This window comes from Trachemys scripta, chromosome 1 (assembly GCF_013100865.1).
Source record: "Trachemys scripta elegans isolate TJP31775 chromosome 1, CAS_Tse_1.0, whole genome shotgun sequence".
Classification (NCBI taxonomy): Eukaryota; Metazoa; Chordata; order Testudines; family Emydidae; genus Trachemys; species Trachemys scripta.
This window is the reverse complement of record NC_048298.1, coordinates 238,231,474-238,257,671: the sequence shown is the minus strand read 5'-3', so window position 1 is coordinate 238,257,671 and position 26,198 is coordinate 238,231,474. Positions and strand designations below refer to the sequence as shown.

The window sequence follows — 26,198 nt, the reverse complement described above, 5'->3', positions numbered from 1 at the left end:
ATTAGCCTTTACTACAGTAAGCACAAGCAGTGCTGTAATTGTATAGTATTCCTTAATGAGATGCATTAAGTAAGGCTCAGTTCTAGAGTAGAACTTCTTCCTAGCACTGACTCATTGTAATACATTGGTGTGGATGTACGGTCCCGTCTTTAGCACTGTGACAGTTTATAAATTCTCTTACATCTTGTAGATGGGCTGAGACTGTCACATTCTGTAATCTGTTACGATCTGTACTGAAACTGTCCCCACAAAATCCACAAACGGCTTCTCCCTTGCAGACTCAAGGGACTTGAGGCTGCCTTCTTTTGGTTTCCTTGACTGTTCTTTCCTAACTCCCTTCCTTTCTGACTGGTCCTTCTGGTATGTTCTCTGCTCTCCCTTCGCTTGTGTTCCCATGTCACTGATCATCTTATACATCACTGTGCCCCTTCAATGACCTAATCAGCTCCTGTGGTCTTGAGCCTACACAGTCTACCCTCAACCTACTTCTGACTTCTTCCCCATGTCTATGGGTATGTCTACACTACGGGATTAATCTGAATTTACAGAATTCAAATTTTGGAAACAGATTGTATAAAGTTGAATGTATGCGGCCACACTAAGCACATTAATTCGGCGGTGTGCATCCATGTACCAGGGCTAGTGTCGATTTCCGGAGAGTTGCACCATGGCTAGTTATCCCATAGTTCCCACAGTCTCCCCCACCCATTGGAATTCTGGGTTGAGATCCCAGTGCCTGATGGGGCAAAAAACATTGTCGCAGGTGGTTCTGGGTACAGCCTCACCCCTCCCTCCATGAAAGCAATGGCAGACAACCATTTCGTGCCTCTTTTCCTGGGTGAACAATGCAGACTCCATACCACGGCAAGCATGGAGCCCGCTCAGCTCAAGACAGCAGTCATGAACATTGTAAACACCTCACACATTCTCGTGCTGTTTATGCTGAACCAGGACCAGAAAAATGAGGTGAGGAGGCGGCGACGGCAGTGCAGTGACGAGTGATGAGGACATGGACGTGGACACAGAATTCTCTCAAACCGCGGGCCCCGGTGCTTTGGAGATCATGTTGTTAATGGGGCAGGTTCTATCCGTGGAACGCTGATTCTGGGCCCGGGAAACAAGCACAGACTGGTGGGACCACGTAGAGTTGCAGGTGTGGGACGATTCACAGTGGCTGCGAAACTTTCGCATGCGTAAGGGCACTTTCATGGAACTTTGTTACTTGCTATCCCCTGCCCTGAAGCGCCAGAATACCAAGATGAGAGCCGCCCTCATAATTAAGAAGCGAGTGGCGATAGCCCTGTGGAAGCTTGCAACGCCAGACAGCTACCAGTCAGTCGGGAATCAATTTGGAGTGGGCAAATCTACTGTGGGGGCTGCTGTGATGCAAGTAGCCAAAGCAATCACTGAGCTGCTGCTACGAAAGGTAGTGACTCTGGGAAATGTGCAGGTCATAGTGGATGGCTTTGCTGCAATGGGATTCCCTAACTGTGGTGGGGTGATAGATGGAACCCCTATCCCTATCTTGGCACCAGAGCACCAGGGTAGCCAGTACATAAACCGCAAGGGGTATTTCTCAATGGTGCTGCAAGCACTGGTGGATCACAAGGGATGTTTCATCGACATCAACGTGGAGTGGCCGGGAAGGATTCATGATGCTCGCGTCTTCAGGAACACTACTCTGTTTAAAGGGCTGCAGCAAGGGACTTACTTCCCAGACCAGAAAATAACCGTTGGGGATGTTGAAATGCCAATAGTTATTCTTGGGGACCCAGCCTACCCCTTAATACCATGGCTCATGAAGCCGTACACAGGCAGCTTGGACAGGAGTCAGGAGCTGTTCAACTACAGGCTGAGCAAGTGCAGAATGGTGGTAGAATGTGCATTTGGCCATTTAAAAGGTCGCTGGCTATGGTTACTGACTCGCTCAGACCTCAGCCAAACCAATATCCCCATTGTTATTGCTGCTTGCTGTGTGCTCCACAATCTCTGTGAAAGTAAGGAGGAGACCTTTATGGTGGGGTGGGAGGCTGAGACAAATCGCCTGGCTGCTGATTACGCACAGCTAGACACCAGGGCGATTAGAAGAGCACACCAGGAAGTGCTGTGCATCAGAGAAGCTTTGAAAACTAGTTTCATGACTGGCCAGGCTACAGTGTGAAATTTCTGTTTGTTTCTCCTTCATAAAAACTCGCTCCCTTTATTGACTCATTCTCTGTAAGGAACCCACCCTCCCCCCCTTGATCACAGCTTGCTTTCAAAGGAAATAGTCACTATCGTTGAAAAATCATTTATTCTTTTTGAATTTTTTATAAAAAGAGGGAGAGAACCCAGGAGGGGTTTGGGAGGAGGATCGGCGAGAAGGAAAAGGCCACTAAAAAAAGTTAAAAAATGACAGCCTTTTGCTTGGGCTGTCCACTGGGATGGAATGGGAGGGTGTACGGAGCCTCCCCCTCCGCATTCTTACACGTCTGGGTGAGGAGGCTATGGAACATGGGGAGCGGGGAGGGCGTTATACAGGGGCTGTAGCGACACTGTTATCCTGCTGCCGTTCCTGAAGCTCCACCAGACGCTCACGCAGCAGCCCCAGCGTTGCATCCTGCCTCCTCTGATCTTCCTGCCGCCACCTCTCATCTTGAGCGTCCCTCCAGTCCTCACGTTCACTGGCATCTTTCCTATACTTTGAAACCGTGTCCTTCCACTCATTCAGATGAGCTATTTCACTGCGGATGGATTCCATGATTTCCGCAAAAATCTCATCTTGTGTCGTCTTTTTCCAATGTCTTATCTGAGATAGCCTTCAGGACGGAGGAGGGAGGCTTGAAAAATTTTGCAGCTGCTGGAGGGAGGGGGGAAAAAGGAGGTTTTTTTGTTTGTTTTTAAAAAGATACATTTTACAGAACAATGCTTATACTCTTTCACGGTGACCAACACTATTCACATTACATAGCACATGTGATCTCTGTGCAAGGTCGCATTTTGCCTCTTAATATTGAGTGCCTGTGGCTTTGCTGTTAGAGATCACAAACGCAGGTCGGGGCAACAGAATTCGGCTTGCATGCAGCCATGGTAAGCCATTGTCTTTAGGCTTCTGCGCTCTCCTTTCCCACATACCAAGCAAAGTCCGTTGAGTGCTGCAGTTTTCCTGTTAACGTGCAGCAGCAAAAAACTAACCCCCCCCCCCCCATCCAATTATCTGGATAATCGCTTTATCCCTCCCCCCCCACCGTGTGGCTGGTATCAGGGAAGATCCCTGCTAGCCAAACGCAAAAAGCTCAGGGCCAGTTCTCCCCCCTTGCCCCCCCACGCTTGGCTAACTGCAGGGAAGGATTTCTTTTCAGCCACAGGCGAACAGCCCAGTAGGAACAGCCACCTCTATCCCCTTAATTAAATTCCCATATTTCAACCAGGTTACCATGAGCAATATCCTGAGGATTACACAGCGAGATAAAGAACAGATATTGCTTGAATGCCAAATACCGGGACCATACGCTGCCAGGCTTTGTAAACAGTGATACCAGATTACTTGCTACTAGCATGGCGTGGTCAAGTGTCCTACCATGGAGGACGGAATAAGGCTGCACTGCCCAGAAACCTTGTGGCAAGGCTTTTGGAATACCTCCAGGAGAGCTTCATGGAGATATCCCTGGAGGATTTCCGCTCCATCCCCAGACACGTTAACAGACTTTTCCAGTAGCTGTACTGGCTGCGAATGAATCCCTAGCCCTCAGGGCAAAGTAATAATTAAAAAACGCTTGCTTTTAAAACAAGTTTTGTATTTTAAAAGGTAAACTCACCTGAGGTCCCTTCCATTGGGTCATGGTCTTGGATACTGGCTTGGGAGGCTTGGGAAGGTACTTCAGTCAGGCTGAGAAAAAGATCCTGCCCGTTGGGGAGAACAGAGCACCCAGCACTCTCTGCAAGCTCGTCTTCCCCGTCCGCAGAATCCTCAGGTGTAGATTGACCATGGATTCCGAGGCGGGAATAGGGGTGGGGTAGTGGTTGGGGGGGGCCCCCCTTAGAATTGCATGCAGCTCGGCGTAGAAGCGGCATGTCCGCGGCTCTGACCCGGAGCGACCGTTTGCCTCCTTTGTTTTTTGATAGGCTTGTCTGAGCTCCTTGACTTTCACAAGGCATTGATCTGAGTCCCTATTGTGGCCTCTCTCCATCATGCCCTTGGAGATTTTTTTCAAAAGTTTTGGCATTTCGTCTTTTGGAACATAGTTCTGCTAGCACTGAATCCTCTCCCCATATAGCGATCAGATCCAGTACCTTCCGTACGGTCCATGCTGGTGCTCTTTTTCGATTATCGGCCTGCATGGTTATCTGTGCTGATGAGCTATCTGTGGTCACCTGTGCTCTCCACGCTGGGCAAACAGGAAATAAAATTCAAATGTTCGCGGGGCTTTTCCTGTCTACCTGGCCAGTGCATCCGAGTTCAGATTGCTGTCCAGAGCAGTCAGTGGTGCACTGTGGGATAGCTCCCAGAGGCCAATACCATCAAACTGCGGCCACACTAACCCTAATTCGAAATGACAATATCAATTTTTGGCGCTACTCCGCTCGTCGGGGTGGAGTACAGAAATCTATTTTAAGAGCCCTTTATTTTGAAATAAATCGCTGCGTTGTGTGGACGGGTGCAGGGTTAACTTGATTTAACTCTGCTAAATCCAAATTAAAGTCATAGTGTAGACCAGGCCTAAGCTTGCATATCCTTCTGCATGTTCTGTTAATGCCCTAAATTAAACACAACAGAAGCTGAACTGTACTTTTTCCTCCTAAACTACCTGGCCTCCTCACTTCATCAGTAACAACTCCACTGTGTTCTGTCGGTCTCCTAATGCTGGAGTTACTCTTTCCCTCTCAGTAAATCTAGTCACTTCCGAACACTTCCCATGCTTTCTCACTGGTTAAAATGCTGATTCATGCCATGGCATGAACTCTTAAAGGGGCTACCGTAAACGGCTCTTCTCCTACAACTTCCTCCTCCTCCTCCTCCTACCTTGACATCACGTAGCAACTAAAATAATCCTCTCCTGCCACTTTAGCAGTTATGCCGCCTCCTTTTGGCCTTTCATTCCTCTTTGCTTAAAGATCAGACTCCTCATCTTTGCTAAGGTTCCACTTCAGTCTCCTCTTCCACTCATTGGTCCTGAACACTCTCACCTTCTGGGGCTCTCTCCTTTCATTGTTGCTTCCTTAATCTCTGACTCTGACATTCATTCCGCTCTTCATGTTGCTCTTCCTTGGCCTGGAATGACATCCTTCCAGTGTGCTAAGCCTTCTCTCTCTCCCTACAATCTCATATCAAACCCCACTTCTTTCCACTGCTGGCTTCTGTTCCTGTATCACCTGATCTTAATTCTAATAGCATCATGTTTGTTTAAAGGCTAGAAATCCAGCCATCTGACTGTGCAGCTCAGTGGCATCTAAATATACGGTAGATTTTCAACCCATAACTCTTCACTCTTTTCATTTGTGGCTCTCAAAGCACTTGCAAAGTATGGGCAAACCCCAGTATCCCTGTTGTACCGATGGGCAACCTGAGGTATAATTTAAATGTAGTGCTGGATCCTCCGCTAATTTAAACCTGAGCTGTTTCACAGCATTCAATGGAGCCACATAGAATTGGTGGTCTTTTTCCCAAAAAAAGAAGGCTTTTTGACTATAAAATAAACTTTCATGGACAAGCCTCCAATTTGGTCAAATCTTTCTGATTTTATTGAAAAACTGAATGTTCATTGTTGGTTTAAAAACTCCTAGTTTTTGGAAGCAGGAGTAAAATGTGAGCCCAGTGCAGTGCTTCCTTCAAAATCAGAAGGCCTATGGACCTTCCCCAGCACCCCCGCAAGGATTTAGGTACTGCCTCAAGGTGTGTGTTTTGTGATGAACCCTGATTGTGGAATCATGGAATAATGGAGATCCTGAAATATAAACACAGCTTACAAAACCCTACAAAAACTATCAATATTCACAAAAAGAACAGGAGTACTTGTGGCACCTTAGAGACTAACAAATTTATTAGAGCATAAGCTTTCGTGGACTACAGCCCACTTCTTCAGATGCATATAGAATGGAACATATATTGAGGATATATATATATAGTGGATCAAAGGCAACTAAACAGTGTCCTTCACCCTGCCAATCCTCACTGTGCCAAGTCATGTTGATGAAACTTGCAAAATACCCATCCTGGTGAGATGGGATCAGATTGCTGCTTGGCTGTGTGTAGGTGCCTGGCTTTATCCCCACAGCTCTTTCCCATCATAGGGAAGGAGAGTGACAGATTGGTTTTTGTCAAGGGCTGCTGGGTTGGGAAATAGTGAAGAATCCCCTCATTCTCAAGTAATGTGAGGGAAGGGAGGTGTCATTCTTATCCTCCTGCCCTCTTACTAACCAACCACTCACTCATTTTAGCACTGACTTTTGTATGTGTCAGTAGCTCCAGTGCTCCAGGTGAGCTGGACATGTATTGGGAAAGATATTTATTTCCACTAGTAAAGACAATGGAATGGGAAACTGACCATTGGTAGCTTAAAAAGGCATTCTGTGCGAAGATAATGGGAGATGGCTTCCACATGGAAGATTTAAAGTAGGGCTGTCAAGTGATTAAAAAAATTAATTGTGATTAAATATGCAATTAATTGCACTGTTAAACAATAGAATACCGTTTAAATATTTTGGCTGATTTCTACATTTTCAAATATATTGATTTCAGTTACAATACAGAATACAAAGCGTACAGTGCTCACTTTACATTTTTTATTACAAATATTTTCACTGTAAAAACCAAAAGAAATTGTATTTTTCAATTCACCTAATGGAAGTACTGTAGTGCAATCTCTTTATCATGAAAGTTGAACTTACAAATGTGGAATTGTATTTAAAAAAAAGTTTATTTTTTGAATTCAATATAAAACTTCAGAGCCTGCAAGTCGACGCAGTCCTATTTCTTATTCAGCCAATCGCTCAGACAAATAATTTGTTTTACATTTGCAGGAGATAATGCTGCTCACTTCTTGTTTATAATGATACCTGAAAGTTGTTACCCAAAATTGGGCCAGCTAGTAAGTTTAGGGAGGACTAATGACCCACCAGAGTTTGGCAGAAAGCAGCACGTTTTTTATACTGATAGCTAAGCTCAAAAGAAGTGGGGGAGCTCACGCTCGCACTCACACTCGCATACTCGTGCTCCCAGGACAAGCACGGCACTGGAGATGTTAGGATCCTTGAAAGTAAGTGTCCCAGTGCAGTGATGGACAGTGTGATGAAGGTAAGCCTTCCCGAGGCACAGCGAACCACTGACTAGGTGGTCTGGGCAAAGGGCCTTTACGGGAGGTACAATCTTGGGTGTGCACCACTGAGCACATGGCCCCTTCCCATTTAAGGACCTGCTCCTCCTAGTCTGTGACTAGAGGTGACTTGGCCACATCTGGTTGATCACACTCCATCTCGGACAGTGTCCATACACTGGGTGTGTGAGTGCTGCCCAGTTAGAGTCCCAGACACCTTGTCTACCTGGGAGCTCTTCTGATCTTCCAGCTGTTCAAGCAGCCCATTCATCCCACAAGCATTCCAGGAGGGAGGGGGAAAGGGAAAGCCACTTCACAGGTATTCAAAGAGGGAGAGGAGACAAAAGGGAGGGGGTGGGAGTGTAACAGACCTTTTTGAGCATACAGCTTGTACATAGCATACAGGTCATTGCTGCTCCTACAACAAAAGTGAGAACCGGTATTTGTATGACATTGTTAGCCGGTATTGCAAGATATTTACATGCCAGGTGCGCTAAAGATTCATATGTCCCTTCATGCTTCAACCATCATTCCAGAGGACATGCTTCCATACTGATGATGGGTTCTACTCAATAACAATCCAGACCAGTGCAGACTGATGCATGTTCATTTTCATTATCTGAGTCAGATGCCACTAGCAGAAGGTAGGTGTGGTTTTTGTTTTGTTTTTTGTTTTGTTTTGGGCGATTCGGGTTCTGTAGTTTCTGCATCATTGTGCTGTTCTTTTAAGACTTCTGAAAGCATGCTCCACACCTCGTCCCTCTCAGTTTTGGAAGGCACTTCAGATTCTTAAACCTTGGGTTGAGTGCTGTAGCTATCTTTAGAAATCTGATACTAGAGCCGCATTTGTGTGTGTTGTCAAATCTGCAGTGACAGTGTTCTTAAATCAAACAACATGTGCTGGGTCATCATCCTAGACTGCTATAACACACAATATATGGAAGAATGCAGATAAAACCGTAGAGCAGGAGACGTACAATTCTTCTCCAAGGAGTTCAGTCACAAAATTAATTAATGCATTTTTTTAAACCAGCATCATAAGTATGTCCTCCGGAATGGTGGTTGAAGTGTCATATGAATGTTTAGTATATCTGGCACGTAAATACCTTGCAATGCTGGGTACAAAAGTGCCATGTGAACGTCTTTTCTCACTTTCAGATGACTAAAATAAGAAGAGAGCAGCATTATCACCCATAAATGTGAACAAACTTGTTAAGCCATTTGCTAAGAAAAACAAATAGGACTGCATGGACTTGTAGTCTGTAAAGTTTTACATTGTTTTGTTATTGATTGCAGTTATGTAACACACATCTACATTTGTAAGTTTGCACTACAGTATTTGTATGAGGTTACTTGAAAAATACTATTTCTTTTGACATTTTTACAATGCAGATATTTGTGATCAAAAGTAATATAAAGTGAGCACTGTACACTTTGTATTGTAATTGAAATCAATATATTTGAAAATGTAGGGAAAAAAATCCAAAAATATTGATTTAATTTCAATTGGTATTCTATTAACAGTGCAATTAAAACTGTGATCTATTGTGATTAATTTTCTTGAGTTAATCGCGTGAATTAATTGCCATTAATCAACAGCCCTAATTTTAAAGTATTCCCCCCCTCACCCCCAGAGTACAGAAGTACTAACTAGTGTCTTCAGAACACACCCACAGATCTCTCTGCAGATAAAGATGAAACTGTTTTCATCAGACTCTCTTGACTGTAACTTGTCACTTCAAGACTTTTATCCAAAGCTTTTCTTGCACCAGTTGGAGAGTTGTATGCACCAGTCCTTCTCTTGGGCTCTAAAGTGAGCACTGTATGAGTGTGTCTATACATACAGTGCTGTAGTCATGCAGCCGATACAGCTGTGCCATTGGAGAGTGTGTTGAAGGTGCTTTATGCTGACGGGAGCCCGTCGGCCTAAAAATGCCACCTCCAGAAGCAGCTGGAACTGTGTCTGCAGGAGAAGCTCTCCCACCAATGTAGCGATGTGCAAACGAGCGACATAAGTTAACCGACCTAAGCGCTCGGGAGTGGAACATTCACAACCTTGAGCGACATGAGTTTTTTGTTGACCTAGGCTATGTCTACACTACAGCCTATGTTTCTTCAAGTAACACTTTGTTTGAAACTAACTACTTGCCACTCTTAACAGTGTTTTTACAGATGTCCTCGTCAGCATTTGAAGTGACAGATCAGAGTGGTAAAGTCTGCATAATAGCTAATCTGTCAGTGTCCTTCTCAGTGGAATACAGCACCAAGAGCGGTCAACAGGTAGGAGCAGTAGCTCAATGTTTACTTCTAATTTGCATTTTAAACAGGCAGACTGATGTTGGTGCAGGTGGGTTCTGTTTAGAAGTTAAAGCAAACATTAAGCCAGAAAAGCTGCTTGCGCAAACAGTGCTCTTTAAATCTTTTATTCCTCCTTGCTTCTGGAAGAATGGCTCTCTGACGCTTTATTTCCTGAGTAGACTTTGGGAAAAACTAATAGTACTAAGACTGCCAGCTGCTGCCTGAACTTGAGTGATTTAATTTAAAAATTTGGGATCCTAACATCAATACTAGAAGCTGCTGCATTTTGCTGCTGCTGAAGGGTGCATTTAATACTTCAGATTACATAATACACTAGACCAGTAGTCCCCAAACTCTGGGGCATGCCCCTCTAGGGGGCATGGAGGAATGTTCCGGGGAGGGGGGAAACGCAGCAGGACCCAGGCCAGACCCCACTGGCACTGCCCAACTCTACTCCCAGCCTGGCTCCTGGGGGGTTGCATTGTGAAAAGTTGGGGGACCACTGCACTACACCAAGAGCAGCAACGTTTAGTTTGCCTTACCTCAGTATAGACAATCTCTCAAATCCTGCAGATATTGCTGTTGGCTTCTTTCCTAAATTGTGACCTTCAGTTCAGCGGACAGTGTGCCCTTCATACTGTGATTCTCCTGCTTTGTGTATGCACTTAATCTGCTTTTATGCCAAGAAAAATTTTAGACCCTATGGACCGCTTCAGGAGAATTCTCTAGATGTCTGTCTGCCAGTTGTATAGCTAGACTCCACTTGAGTCTGCTTGGTTTTGTTTTTTTATGAGAGCTCCAGTGTATTGGGACAATTGCTGAAGCTGCTAGGTTTACCTATCCAGTTTGTAGCTCAGTTATTAGGTCAACAAATGCAATGTGCTCATTAAATACTCATTTGAGTATTTTAATTGTCCACTGCTTTTAGTATTCCTTTTGGAGACCGCATGATACAGCTAGCATTGCCACCTGGCCAGGTTTTCCCAGCATGTCCCTCTCTTTTGTAGCCATCCCTGGAAATCTGTAAAGGTGCGTACTACACACGGCAAACTGTCTAGTCTTATGGGCTCAGGATCATCCAGGTGTCTCTTTTTTGTATCTCAGAGGTGACCACTCTAGGTCCAGTGGACAGGGCACTGGGTGGGGAGTTTAGACCTGGGTTCTATTGGCTCTGCTCTGCTACTGACCTGCTGTGACCGTCAAATAATTTTTGCCTGTGCCTTAGTGTCCTCATCTGTAAAATGTACTTACTTTAGCCCTTATATCTAAGGAGCTCTCAAAGCATTTTACAGAGGAAGGGAACAATTGCCCAAGCCAGTCTTTTCCGTATGTAAAGCAACATCTAAAACACTGCATCTGCATTATGCCAGTTTCAGTACAGCACTGCCAATTGAATCTGCTTATTTCAGTTGAAATGAAGCGCTCTTCAGAAGCAGCTGCAAACTGTTTCTGTAAGATTATTTTTGCTTCCCTTATTCTGAAACTTGGAACACTCACCTTTGAGCATACTATTATCTTAGCTTAGTTCATGTCTCATAAATATACTATCACTAAAGCTGAGAGTAAGTAGCTTTTGAAATTTAAAACCTTTTGCATGACATACAAAAAAGTCTTCAGCGATCTCAGTGAGGAGTTAGTTGGTTCAAAGTCTGTTGTCCACATTCTTCATATATTCCAGTGGACTTTATTTGAAATGTTGCTTTCGTTCTAGAATTGAAAGATAGTTAACTTGTTTGCAAATCAACTGCTTAGTTACTTTGTGCTTCACTTGACTTGATACAGATTTTACACTAGCAAGTTCATTATTCCTAAAGTGCTGCAATGATCATGCCAGATAAAATACAGATCATGAAATACAGAAGTTCAGATCTTGAATTATTTAATTTTTATAGAGAAAACAGTCTAATAAAATCTCCATATCTATAAATAATTAGTAGCACCACTGATTTAAATCATATTGCACCAAGTGTCAGTGATTATCGTCTTTAGGGAAGTGTCTACTGGAAATCAATTAAGGACTGATTCATTGCACCTGCTGCCCTTCTGGCTGAAAAAAATAGAGCTTGTAGGCAAGCAGCTCTTCAAGTTTCACGTCCACTGATCTCACTTGTGTTTAAAACTGACTTGGATTTAAATTAACTTCTTTTAAAACAACTGCAGTTAAAGTTGTAACCCTGGGTACTATTGCAAGTTGTAGAAGTGTATAATGGGTAAGATCTTGTCTGCCCATCTCTGTCTGCCCTCCAGGATATCACCCTAAATTCACTGCATATCCTAAGGCTAGGAATCATGCTAAAAATCTCTCTCAATCATTCAGTTGAATAAATTGCACCTGCCATGGGTGAAGAGAACTGGGAAGTGCTGAATACTTAAAGGAAATCCGTATGCTGATTGGTAGGATGTCTGTTCAGGCTGCCTTCACGGTAGATAGCACTTGGCCAGGGCACCTAACTTTAAAAAACAAAAAACCTGTTGGTTGCCACTTAGTCAGTCTGGAAAGGAGTTAAAAGGTGAGAGTAGATAAATCGAAGCGTATGTATAGAGAAGAGGAATGCAAAATGAGAGAGCTAGTAAGGGGGGGGAGAACAGAATACACTGAACAGGAAAATGAAATTGCTCAATGGGCAGAAATTACTGGTTTGTGGGATATGATAGAAAGAAACAGAAGAGAGAATGAAAGTAAAACTGGAGATGACTTCCTGTTGTGTGAATACTCGTCCTCAATCTTCTACAAATTTCATTATATTCTAAGGAAATGGTTAGCACAGACGAGATGGAGCCAAATGTCTGCTTATACATCCTGTATAAAGTGCCCTTTTGAGCAGCTAGCTTCCCTATCAATCTGTAATCCCTTGAGCTTCATGCCTCATTAGTAGACAATATTTTAGAATGTCCAGCTCTGGCCTAGCAAGATTCCCTTATGGCATGTATGAGGAATGAGCTGTGGAGGGCCCTAACATTCTGAACTATCCAAAAATTAAGTTTGGCATACACTAACATTCAAAGGAAGCTGCTTTCTTAACTCAAGCCGACAGGCCCTTATAAAAGATCAACTACACACAGTGTTTCTCAATGACTGGTCCATGGATTGGCACCAAGCCCTGAGATCTCCCTGACACAGTTTAAGGCAACAGCAAGCCGGTCCCTGGTATCAAAAAAAGGTTGAGAAACATTCGTACAGCTTGTTAACTTTCCAGTGTTCACTTTGGCCTTCAGTGCCAATGTAAAACCTTGTCATAACTCCTCCTATTGCTCCTTTTCAGAAAGTAAGTAAAAGATTAATAAGAATCATAGACAAGCAAGAGTTGTGCAAGCTGTACTGTTAATTTAGTCCTTGTTACCCAGATGTATTAGAACACCAGAGAACAAAGCTTAAATTCTCCAAACTTTCACTTTCTATCTGAATTCCTGTACCACAGCTTCTTTAGTTCAGGAAGTCAGGTACAATCTGACTCATGGTGCTAGTGGGGAGGAAATTGGTGGGTGGGGGGGAGGGGTTTCCTTAATTGTTCATGGAGCAAAATGCTATTTAAAAAATTGTAAATCTCAAACACTAAAGTATTTTTTGAAGGTTAAGTACTTGAATGCTAAGAATGTTCACCCTGTGGTAATGGACTCTGGCTGAGAGTGCTGGAGTAATTGCATAGGATATCTGAAAAGTAACAGTAGGGAAGACCTTTACTAATCCCATTTAAAACTCTCTTGATTTTACCCACTTTAGCTGGTAGCAGATTTCACACTTGCACAAAATGCTGAAGTACTGGCAAACAAAAGCAGTTGTGGTAAAGAGAATGCATCGGCTCCTGTACTGGCGATTGGATTTGGAGCAGGACATTTGTTACAAATGAATTTCACAAAGACCTCAAAGCTGTACAGCGTTGATGAGCTAACGTTCCTTTACAATTTGTCCGATACAACTGTGTTCCCCAACTCAACTGGAGGTGAAGTAAACATTTTATTGACTTTCTGTTGTATGCACCTGAATTGTTATACATGTGGAATAGCACTCTTTATTTTTCTGTGCAGTGCTGTCTGGCGACATCCTAATATTTGCAGAACTGTAAACTTTTTTGTTACAGGAAAAAACGAGGTTTCGCAAAAAACTAATATTCAAGCAGACTTGGACACAAGATATAGATGTTTCAGTACCAACCGGATGAATATGTCGAATGTGACCATAACTCTTAGCAATGTTACGCTTCAAGCATATCTTGTGAATCATACCTTAAGTGGAAATGGTAAGTATCTCTGGTTTATTGAGAAAATATACTGAGACAAGCAAACCTACCTTGTTGTTTCCACTAGGTTTGTGGAGGCCTGTGTGACTAATCAGAAATAGAAATATCCTTTCACCTCAAGATGACTTCTGTTCGCTGCCAGCATAGGCTGGACATGAAAGCCACGATCTGACAGGTGTACAGTGAACTCATGTGGCTTCAGTTCAATTTCTCCTGGATAGGTACCCGCATCATGACAAGCACACATTGGCAGCCTTGGTACAAGCCAAGGATTGTATCTGCTTGGACGTTGTAAGTGTTACAAAAGGGTCCCTGAAGCATATTAATGGTGCGATATAGGAGGCAGTGGCGGCTGCTGCTGCCTGTTCTGCACCTGATAAACAGGACCAGCCATCAAGAGAGGGTGAAATCCTACTCCCACTGATGTTGATAGCAAAACTCTCTCTCTCTTCAATAGAGTCTGGATTTCACTCTAGCTGTCTAGTACATTCCATGAACATCAATCAAATCAATTAAATTTAAAAAAAAGTTCATGCTGGTGTTTTCAGCATGAATGCTCCCTACCAGGACCTCCTCAGCTGGGTCCAGCTTATTCCATGGAAAACTGGGAAAGGGATTTGGGGGGAAGGGGGCATGGCTGTGCTTTCCCATACAACAGATCCTTCTAGTGCAGGAAACTAGTCTGCAGTGTCTGTCTCTCCAAACCCCTCTTTGTTCAATGGGAATTTCTGAAAGGGTGCTGAATGAGGCTCGTCCTTGTGTAAATACAAGTGTAGACTGTGTGTTCTTCACTGGTTCAGCTACACCTGTATTCATTCTCCTCAGAGTGCAATTATGATATTGTAGTCACAAGTTAGACTGGAGATTTTAACTGTCTTGGGATTTACTTAATTATATATTCCTGGTTCTTTTTTCACATGGGGAAGTGGGTGCTGCTGCTGCAGAAAGGGAGACCTGACTCTTACCTGCTGGTAGCAAATTGCCTACTTTCCTGAAGATAGATGTGCAGGAAGTTTACCTGTTCAGTTTTTGCCTTGGTCTAAGATGATACTGAAGGATACAAGCTCATATTCAGTATTGGCCTCTGGTGACCAGACAGCTTGGCATCCTTGCTTTAAAAAGGTGGCTGGCTATTATGGGGAACCATCTTTTATAAATCAATGAAAATAACACATCTGCACTGTATTTGGGACTTATTCCCACATGCAAATAGGATCCTTTCTTCTGCAATACACAGGCTAATCAATTTCCCCAAACATACTAAAGGCCTCAATATATGGGGCTGTGTAGCTGCAGTAATTGTAGGAAGGTCTTCTGTGTGGCACCACATAAACCTACTGAATAGCACTCTGGCTTGTCCTTAGGCTCAGACAGGGGGAATGATCTCATAGGCCAGGGCCTTGGCTCAGAGAGCAGAGCCAAACAGGGCTTCCATGCAGCATCTACACCAAGTCCACCGTGGACTGGAAAGGCTGGTCCGGTCTCTCACTGAGATGTAAGCTCCCTGGCATACCTTACCCTGAAATGGCCGGAGATTCCAAAGAACATACAGGGCTCTGTGTTAGTGTATGCTTTGAGGGTTTAATTAGCTTGAAGTTTAAGTACAATCCTTCTTGACCTGCAGCCCACAATAAAACTTATGGAGGCTGAAATTTTGGAGCATATTTATTTAAAACCACTGCTAAGGAGTTAAGTAACCAAAAACTACATGCACAGCATGGAGACTAAACTCAACGAGTGGCTCCTCAGAGACACAAGCCAGATCTGCACTACAGTGTTTGCTGCATGGTCTCTTTTAGCCACATAAAAACAGTAAATGTGACTCTTTATGTCCCATTCCAAGAATGCTACTCTTTAATCATGGCTCAAAGCTTAGGGTCGTATACCGCAGGGATTTCCTTTCCCTGACCTGTGGGCCTGGTTTAGAAAAGGAGCAGAATGCAGGAGCCTTGGAAGAGTTGTTCAAAAAAGTCACTAACTAGCGTTAGGAGACCCCTGGCATCTCTTGGCAAACAATAAGGATGGGTTGGGTCACTGCTCCCCTATGACAACTTTTCCTTCTCCTTTACCACCTGGATCCTGGCTTTGAACTGGACAAGAACAGAAGCTAGGCCAACCAGCTGAAGGTGCATAAAACAGAAATTGTTCCCTTCAGAGAAGTGGGGGGTTGGCTACTAGTGCAAGCAGGTCTGACGTAGGAATTGACAGAGGGAATGAATCTCACAAGTTGTGCCTCTGCTAGAGGGGACAGGTGTATTTTGGACAATCATTAGAAGGAACAATACAGAGCAGCCTGTGAACAAGCTCCATCATAAGCTAGATCAGGGGTGGGCAAACTTTTTGGCCTGAGGGCCACATTGCGGAATAGAAATTGTATGGTGGGCCATGAATGCTCCCAAAATTGGGGCTGGGATGTGGGTTCTGGGGTGGGGTTGGGGATGAGAGGTTTGGGGTGCAGGAGGGTGCTCCGGGCTGGGATCAAGGGGTTTGGAGAGCGGGAAGGGGATCAGGGCTGGGGCAGGGGGTTGGGACGTGGGGAGAGGCTCAGGGGTGCAGGTCCCAGAATGGTACTATATTAGAAAATGGCTTTCAAGGATAACACAAGGACAAGCATCTGCTTTCCAGTGTGCTGGCAGCCAACAGACTAGGGTTGCAACATGAGCCTAGCTATGTATATGCCGGCAGGGGGAGCTAGCTGCATCATGATAAATCAGGGATAAGTGTAAATGTTCTTGATTTGGTGAAGATACGTTAATGTCAAACTAATGGATGGATAGCTTCTGTTTCACCATAAACTGCTGTTCTGCTAAAACTAATAAGGCTAGGCATGTGTCATCTTGGTAACTGAAATAGAATGGGTTTCTCAAAACCCATAATGCCTTGTTCCTAGTACAAAAGTAGAAGAAAGTGAAGCTGACCAGTTCTGTATTTGAATCTAACTGGTAAAAAGTAAATTAGACTCTTGAATTTCTTTCAGTTGTTCTTAATAGACGGTATTAAGACTAAAACTCCTTAAAATAAGGGGATGTTCATTCTCTCCTCTCCCTCAAAGATACATTAGTCTTAAAATCTTTCTGTTGTGTGAATGACTTCCTTGTAATTTTGTGCAGTTATACTTGATGTTTATCACCTTGTACTCCTTTCGTTCCAGAAACTGTGTGTGCTGCAGATAAGATACCCACTACTCCTGTAGCCCCTACAACTACTAGCCAGACACCTACAAGCCAGGCACCAACCTCCCCTCCACAAAATCCAATGACTGGGAAATACAATGTGACTGGTACAAATGGAACCTGTGTACTTGCTCATATGGGGCTGCAGCTTAATGTGACGTATCTAAGAAAAGATGGAAAGGTATATCTGGTTTGATTTGTACACTATACACTTACACAGAGCTAGTGAAAATATTGCTTTCCTATGCCTCGTAGACTGGACTGAGTTAACCGTACTCCATTATGATTCTCCAGTTGAATTGTTTAATATTTCCACTTGATACAGTGGATATTCAGACAATACAGAATTAGTGGAAACTTGCTATAAATAGCGTGTTCCTGATGTACTGGGAGCTGTCCTGGATAAGACCCTTAAATGTGTCTCTTATGTAGCAGGACTATACAACTTGAATGTTGAAATCCAACAAACGTTTGTTCAAGCCATAGAAACAGTTGAAAACATCAAAAGGAGAATCTGGAAAATGAAGATGCTACTTAAATGTGTTTGCGTCATTTAGACACACAAATCCGTCTGTTTGAAAATGAGGCATCTGAATATGAACAAACTTTCAAATTCTGTGCAGACAATTGACAGTCCTCCTTTGATATTATGATATTGCAATTTGAGTTTCAGTCTCACACAGTTTCAGCCAATTTCAAAGGCCAACACACATGAATTTTTGAGGGGGCAGAACTGGTTAATAGACAAACCTACTAGTCTTCCCTGTAACTATATATTTTTTTGCAGCAGAGTCTATTGGCACTTTTTCAGTCCTCCTCCTGCCTACTCTTGTTTCTTGGCTCTATACTTTTGCTGCAAAGCTCAGCTCACCAGCTTTGGTGTCAAGCCTGTACCTTCCTTAGTTCATGAACAGATCTGCTGGAGGGGAATAATTGGGAATCCCACTCTGATAGATTGGGCTCTTTCCTGGCAAACCACAGTAAGGCTTATTGGACAGACCAAAAGCTCCCATCCTTGGGAGCTTGCAACCAAAGTCCCCTTTTTGCTGGTCCATGATTTGGATGCAAATCAAAGGAGATGATTGACATCAAACTTTGGATACTGTGAGGTCCAGAAGGTAAGGCATGTGAACTGGTTTGTGGATGTTAACGTTGCTGGTGACTTGCTTGATCCCTAGTGATTGTATTGATGGAAAATGCATTTCACAGCCCTAGCTGTAAGTTTATGGGTCTTCTGTATGGAATCTAGTAAGCCCTTTTCTGCACCATGAACTTCTAGCCCTGCTGAAATAAATATAGGTATATCTCCATATATTTTATCTCATAGAACTGGAAGGGACCCCAAAAGGTCATAGAGTCCAGCCCCCTGCCTTCACTTGCAGGACTAAGTACTTTTTTTTTTTTTTTTTTCCCTCCAGATCCCCAAGTGGCCCCCTCAAGGATTGAACTCACAACCCTGGGTTTAGCAGGCCAATATTCAAACCACTGAACTATCCCTTCCCCCCAGATGGTTCACTTGTCCCCTAATGCGGTGGCTCTCAACCATTCCAGACTACTGAACCCCTTTCAGGAGTCTGATTTGTCTTGTGTACACCCAAGTTACACCTCACTTCACAACTACTTGCTTACAAAATCAGACCTAAAAATACAAAGTGTCACAGCCACACTATTACTAACAGATTGTTGATGTTAACATTTTTACCATATAATTATGAATCAATTGGAATATAAATGATTTACTTATATTTCAGTATAAAAGTAATTTTTAGTTTTGTACTGACTTCACTAGTGCTTTTTATTTAGCCTGTTGTAAGACTAGGCAAATATCTAGATGAGTTGATGTACCCCCAGGGGTATGCATACCCCTGTTTGAGAATCACTGCCCTAAAGAATAGTAGGAGTTTATAAAAGATCTCTTGTAGGGCCAGCCAACCTGTAAAATTCTACTGGCAGTCTACTCCCAAAACCTGGTTCTCAGGAGTTCTAAGTATTGCTGAGACAGTTTGGTGATTCCTCCTTACCCCTAGGTTTGGCATTTTGTCCTACATCAGTCAAGACACAGGTGTTTAATCTTGCCAAATTAAAAGAAAATAACTTAATCATCAGAAAGCTTGTATGTGCACACTTCTGATTCAATCCAACAGGGCTTAAAACCTTTACCCCCTAGCACTCTGCAAACAGGATTGTCTGAAATGCTGAGATGTTAGCATTGTGTAAATAAAGCCTTTCAAACTGTCTTGCCTTTACATGAGTCAGTAATCGGCAAGATAATCCCTTATGGCCTTTCTCAGTTTTCCCTCCTGTGGAAGCAGAAGAGTGTTCATATGGTTGCTTTAATCTAATTTAATAAGCCTTCGTGCATTGGTGGTGATGGCTGATGTTTCCATCAGGCTCTTCAATGCAGTACTAGCTTCCTTATCCGCAAGATGTTTTAGCTGGACAATACAGTTTGACTGTAGCCAAGGGTCTGGACCTTAAGGAGAGCGCAGCAAGGCTTGAATGGTGGTGTAAGCACAAGGAACCTGTGCTCCCATAACCAGCACCTTTACATGCATGTGTGCATGGGGGGTGTCCACATGCAATTTTTCATGCATCTGAGCGGAAGCCAGGTAGCAATGAGCTGAAAGCTGCGGTAGCATTAACATCTCGCTGTAAGATGTAATAACCAGCCCTTCTTTCATCCACAGACTGGATTGGAGGTGCTGAATTTTGTTCCCGTGAATACATCTTTCTCTGGGAGCTGTAACCATTCCTCTGCCTTTCTGAGCCTGACTTTTGGGAAAACCAGACTTGTATTCCATTTCCTACTGGTAAGGGTGCTCCAGTGTAGTACCTTGCACAGCTCTGGCATGCTTTTGAGATGTGACTAAACTGTTCTGGACTCAAGATAGATTTATTTATTTTGTGACAGTCAGTTTTATTCCAAAAAAGTTGGTTACATCCCCTACAGAATGTATAACCAATGAGGAGGGAGAGGATTTTTAAGTAGAAGAAATGGTGGGGAATGAAGGAGCACTTTGTTACGAATACGTTGTGCAATTGTCCATGAATGAGACTGTTGGTAGCTCTGTTACTTGAAAAAACCTTTAGGGGAACAGACTTCTGTAAACAGGTGTTTCATCTAATTATATGACAAGCTTGCAGAAGGAATTGGATTAAAGTCCTCTTAGTAATACTGTTTATAAAGCATGACCAGTGTACCTGCTGCTTCACGGTCTTCTGCAGTGATTTGTTAGGTACTATGCTTCCTTTGTTGCATCAGCAGCACAGGTGACAGAAGGGTTGATAGCCCTTTTATTTCCTTGGTGGTGTTCAGGATATAGTATGTTTGTTTACTGACTTGAGCAATTATGATCAACCTGAAATTTCTAATTGTCAGCCTTTAAAGGCTGACAATATTGATGTTGGCTTGAGTTAAAGCCATTAATGTAGACCCTGGCGCGCTCAGGCCTTCCAGTGAGCACTTGTGCTGTGTCCTTGACTGTATTCTACAGATCCCACCATCCTGGGTCAGCAGGCGATTGTGGTGTTGAGAGTATTTGTCTTGTTTACCATTTTCAAATGCTAACTTGGTAGCTCTTTAAAAAATCTCAAGGCATTTTTAGCCTGACTACCAGTGACCACTTTACCTGGCATATTCTTCCCTAAGTTGAATCCCTCTCCATTGTGGGGGTTTTTTTCCCCCCTAAAACTGTAGTTGGTTTCATATTCTAGAATGTCTTGGGTTTTTGGTGGGTGGGTGTGTGGTTTTTTTTTTTTTTTTTTGTGACCTCAGCACTTCTAGTGAGGATGCATTAAACTCTTCAATTGTAGAACTACATTGTACTTCAACGGTCTAAAACGTTATGTATGAATGCCAACTCTTTTGTGGTTGTTTGTTTTTGTTTTTAAGAATACAAGTACTGATAAGTTTTTCCTGCACGGGGTCGATGTGACCACAACTTTGCCTTCTGAAGCTAAAGGTAAGGATTTTTGTTAAATAAAAAAGTCATAGACTAGCCCTATAAATACTAAGGGAGCCTAGATACATGCACACTAATACTGAGGGCGAAGTCCCGGGGTGGGGGAGCGAATGTGGGTTCTGTTTTTAACTACTTGAATTTTCTTAACCTTTGCAACTTCTGTTTCTCAAACGCATTTCATTGCACAGAAACAAAGCTGGAAGCTGTTAACAGCAGCATGAGTGAGCTGAGAGCTAAACTGGGGAACTCCTATAAGTGTAATGCAGAGGAGAAACTTTGGGTCACAGACCATGTCTTTGTCAACGTATTCGATGTTCAGGTCCAGGTTTTCAAGATCGATGAAAACAAATTTGGAGCAGGTAAAAAACTGCATACATCTACAGTTTAAAGTGTCATGAAAGGTTTTAATGAACTTGCATGTTTTACTGATTTAAGCATATCTGAATATTCTTTTCAGAATCTAGTCTTTAGAGTTAGTAGCCAGTTCAATAAATTCAGCTCGGTCAAAAGCTCACAGTCACAGCATGCCTCATTACAACTGTGATTTCAGACCAACAAGTACAGCTAGTGGTCTGTCTGAATTAAGGCTAGTGCATTACAAATAAATAAATTCAAAGTTTTTTCTTGAAATTGTGCATATAAAGACAGAAGCACACCATTGTAGTGCACAGAATAGTTTTAAGAACAGGAGTACTTGTGGCACCTTAGAGACTAACAAATTTATTAGAGCATAAGCTTTCGTGGACTAATAAATGTGTTAGTCTCTAAGGTGCCACAAGTACTCCTGTTCTTTTTGCAGATACAGACTAACATGGCTGCCACTCTGAAACCTGTCAGAATAGTTTTAGAGCATCTATAGTTTCACTTTCATACCAAGTGTTCTCTTGGGCAATCGTACCAAAGGAGCAAAGATCTGAGAAGCTGAGTTCCTATCTGGTTAAGTGAGCTCTATGGCTGTAGTCACAAGGGAAGGTGTAGGTGAGAGGAGTTTGGGTAGCTAAGAAGAGAAGCTGCTGGTGGGCTCCTGTAGTATTGGCTCTATTAATGTGTGGGGAAACTTGTATATATAAATCTACTATTGTATGTGTACCCTTTTGATAAACAACAAGCTGTTCAATCATTCATTCTTTACTGAATGATCTTGAAAAACAAGTTGACTTACAATAGCTATAGTAAGGGAGCTCCTTCCATTGTTGCTGCCAGGCCACAAGTTAAAAGTTAACTGGCTCAAGTTTAGCATTCATCTGGATGCTAGGAGTAGAATCTTCCAACAGGAAATCAACTGAGTTTGGTACCTTTCCTATCAATGGGCCAGTGCCTAATGTGAATTTTTTTCCTCTCTACAGTGGAAGAATGTCAGCTGGATGAAAATAACATGGTGATCCCTATAATTGTTGGCGCAGCCCTTGCTGGACTTGTCCTGATTGTCTTGATTGCTTATTTGATTGGCAGAAAGAGAAGCCATGCTGGATATCAAACAATCTAATAACTTGCACTTAAATGAATCCAGGGGTTGATGAAGAGCAGTTGCAAGAAGTGGGATTAATTAATTTCCCCTACACTGAGATTCCTTATTATAAGGGAGCACAGTCTTTCTTGCAAAATGCTTGTTAAATTCTGCTTTATTAAATGTGAATCGATCTTGCAGCATTTAACTATGCACGAAGGAATAACCTCTCCAATTCTGGTGTTTAATTTTGCTAACTGGTTAAATATTTACCTACTTAGAAACAAGCTAAGAGTGCTTTTCTGAATTGGCATGAATTTAATGTCAGTTAGAAATATTCCAGACTGGTGTGTAGCTAATTCATTCACTCCGATTTAAATCTAACAAAGGGAAGCTTTCACTGCTGGTACTACTACCCTCCTGTGATGAAGCTAGTAATTCTACTGATGATACCTTTTTAAGTAATGACTGACCGACCAAAATGTAAAAATTAATTCCCCTGCCACTGTAGTCCACCCCCCCTCCCCCTAATCTATGGGTTTTTTACTGAGCTTTAAACACAGCATGCCTGGCATCTGCAGGGTATGAACAATGCAATATTGAAACATTATAGGAACTCATATTTACAATTGGGCAATTCCCTATTTGATATTTTTGATGCTCTGCCAGCTTAAGAGCTGGCCCTTTTTAAAATATAAAATGGGTGTGTTTATTTACTTTTTTTGGGGGGGGAGTTAATTTCAGTCTCTTCTGGTGGATGTTCCAGGGCAATCCTGTTACTGCAGATATGTACAAGATCAATTTAATCTGCTGCTGCTCTTGCTTTAAACATGGCTGGGGTTGTACACTTAAGGATCAGTTCTTATGTATGCATTGCCTTATAACAATGCTAATAAAGACACATTTTTCTGTATAGTGTCAATACCTTTCTACACATCATTGCTTTGTTTTTTTTTTAAAAAGCATCTGATCAAAGAGTGAAGCTCTATCTACCACTCCCTACTCACTTTAAAATAGTCAGACTCTAGCAGTAGGTGTAATCTTTCATTAGAGATATTACACCCTGGGCTAGCATGCCAGCTGAGCTTTGCTAAAAATAGCAGGGGAGCTGTGGTGGCATGGGCTTCAGCACAGGCTAGCAATGCCTGTACATAGTCAGGGTCATTGCCAGGTTTGTGATACCATAGCTTCACTGACACTTTTGTTCTAGCTCGTGCAGCCAGAACTACAGCAGGTATACCTACTCATGCTTTAGTCCTACTTCTCCTTGCAGTGTACATATACCCATAAACCCTCAACCTCAGTATACCCATCATGTTTACACAAACTAAACTAGCATTTGTAACTGACTGATCACACACCACTGTTATGCTAAGTACCATTGAAAGGACTGGATTATTACTCCAAGGAGTAGTATAGTACTGGAGGGCATCTGAGACTAGCTTGACTTTCTACATTTTTCTCTGGCAGGAAGGTGGCCAGAAATATTTAAGAGGAGATGATGTATCCACTGCATAGATGGAATCCTTTACCATTTGGGAAGGGCTGGCAATGTGTGAAAACTAGCTCTGATCTGCTTGCATGTAGTGAGTTGCATCACTGGCCTGCATTTCTCCTTCTACTGTGGGGCATAAAATCCTCAAATTGTGCAGGCCCATCCCTCTTTCAGTGGAGTCTGATGCCTGCAGCAGGAGCAAGTAGGTTGTACTAGCAGGTGCTGAGGTCTTGCAACACACAGTTCTCCCTTGGGCCTGTGTGTAATGTATGTGTGTGTATATATACATACAGGGGTGTAATTTTTTTTTTACAGAGTTGGAAGCTGTTCATTCTTCCCCAGTTCAAGGTTGGGCTTGAGCCAACTAGAAACTCCTATTTTATAAATGAAGTCTGAAAGATACTGGCTGGGCAACTGAGGTTCTGTAGCCCATGGACTCCATCTCAGTCACTCTGCATGCTCTACTGCCCTCTCTGGGGGTCTGCATCAACAAGCAGTCAGTGCTTATGCCTACACAGATGATCAACTTCTTCAGGGCATGGCTCAACTCAGTTGCAGCACGGGCCTCCCATCCAACCGCTTTGCAACACTGATAGCCATAGGTGACGGACTTATGCCACAACCCTTGCACTGCAGTCTGCTGTTGCCTCTCCCTCCTCAGGCATAGGGCAGCCTGCACCTATGTGCCACTGCATGCATGTCTCCACCCGCATTGCCTCCAATTGTGATTCCTCTCCCTTTACAGACACCACATGGACCAGCTGGAGGCAAGTCATTGTCACCCAAACAATTTTGGCTTCCCTCACCTAGTGAACTGACGCCTCCAAAGTTTGGTCAGCACCTCCTTCACCTCCCCCATCCTGCAGGCCATCACAACGGACACCTCCCTTGTGGGATTGGGGGGGCTACCCAGACCATCACATAGCACAGGGCATCTGTACACTGTGAGAGGCTGAAATCCACAAACATCCTAGAAGTGTGGGCAGTTCATTTAGCATGCCAGGCATTTCTTTCTCTGATCCAATCACAGCACAGTCAACTACTCTCAGCCACTATAGCACTGATTGTCCACATCAACAAACAGGGCAACACCAAGGCTCCATTCCTCTGTTCAGGGTCCATCCACCTTTGGAACTGGTGCATCAAACACCATTTGATTCTCCAAGCCACGCACCTCCTGGCCACCCACAATTCCCTGACAGACGCACTCAGCAGGACTCCTTCCCTCAACTGCAAGTGAGAACTCAGTGATGTCACTCTCCGCTACCTCTTCCGCACATGGGATCTCTTCACCACTCGCAAAAACTGCAAGTTACCTCTAGTCATACAGGAGGACTTAGGTGACATGCTTCTCCTATCCTGGATGGGTGCCCTCTGCTATGTCTTTCCCCCTCTCCCATTCTGCTCCTCCAAGTCCTCTGCAAGATTCACCAGGACCGAGAGCTGTAATACTCATAGCCCTGTTCTGGCCCAGTCAGTGTTGGTTCACAGACCTCCTCAGAGACTCTGCCCGCACAACATTCCCACAAGATCAGGGGAGAGTCAATCTGAGCATCCCAATCCGGATCCTCTTCATCTCATAGCCTGGTTTTGGATGGGGCTTGAGGGTAGACAGAACATGCTCCACCCCGATGCAACACATCTTTACCCGAAGCAGGAGGGCAGCCATCAGGGCCTGCTATTGAGCTAAATGGAAACATTTTACCACTTGGGCTCGCTGTCATCACTATCATCAGTTTGAGATATCCCTACCTAACCTCCTCAAGCTCTCAGCTCTATACAGCTCCACCTGGCAGCACTTAGTGCCTTTCTCTCAGCAATTGATGGCTCCTCTGTCTTTATGCACCCTACCACCACCCATTTTATGAAAGGTATCCTCAATACCTTCCCTGCAGTACTGAAACCCACACCCCATGGGACCTTAATCTTGTTCTACCTGCCCTCACGAAGCCACCCTTTGAGACACAAGCAACGTGCTCCCTCTCCCATCTCTCCATGAAGGTAATGTTCTTAGTAGCCATACCTCGGCTGGACAGGCCAGCGAACTAGCAGCTATGATAGGTGCTCCCCCTCCCCCTCACACACACATCCCCCATATTCCACAAGGATAAAGTTTCCTTACAGCTTCACTCTAAGTTCCTCCCAAAGATGGTGTCAGAGTTCCATCTCAATCAGTCTGTTCACCTCCCTATCTTCTGTCCCAAACTGCACACCTCCCATGCAGACAGGAGCCTTCACTCTCTCAACGTCCGTCATGCACTAGCATTCTACCTCCATAGGACCCATGCCTTTT

General features: G+C 43.5%; 1 protein-coding gene across 1 annotated transcript in view; it reads left to right on the top strand.

Annotated features, from left to right (window-relative positions):
- Positions 1-23,323, top strand: part of LAMP1 (lysosomal associated membrane protein 1) — a 35,130-nt gene extending 11,807 nt beyond the window's left edge. Inside the window, exons 2-9 of the mRNA XM_034758129.1 lie at positions 9,454-9,572; positions 13,312-13,531; positions 13,670-13,828; positions 16,980-17,182; positions 19,689-19,811; positions 20,894-20,963; positions 21,152-21,322; positions 22,310-23,323. Of these exons, the coding sequence (XP_034614020.1) occupies positions 9,454-9,572; positions 13,312-13,531; positions 13,670-13,828; positions 16,980-17,182; positions 19,689-19,811; positions 20,894-20,963; positions 21,152-21,322; positions 22,310-22,449 (1,205 nt within the window). The 3' untranslated portion in view covers positions 22,450-23,323. The remainder of the gene's footprint in view (positions 1-9,453; positions 9,573-13,311; positions 13,532-13,669; positions 13,829-16,979; positions 17,183-19,688; positions 19,812-20,893; positions 20,964-21,151; positions 21,323-22,309) is intronic.
- Positions 23,324-26,198: the final 2,875 nt, after the last annotated feature.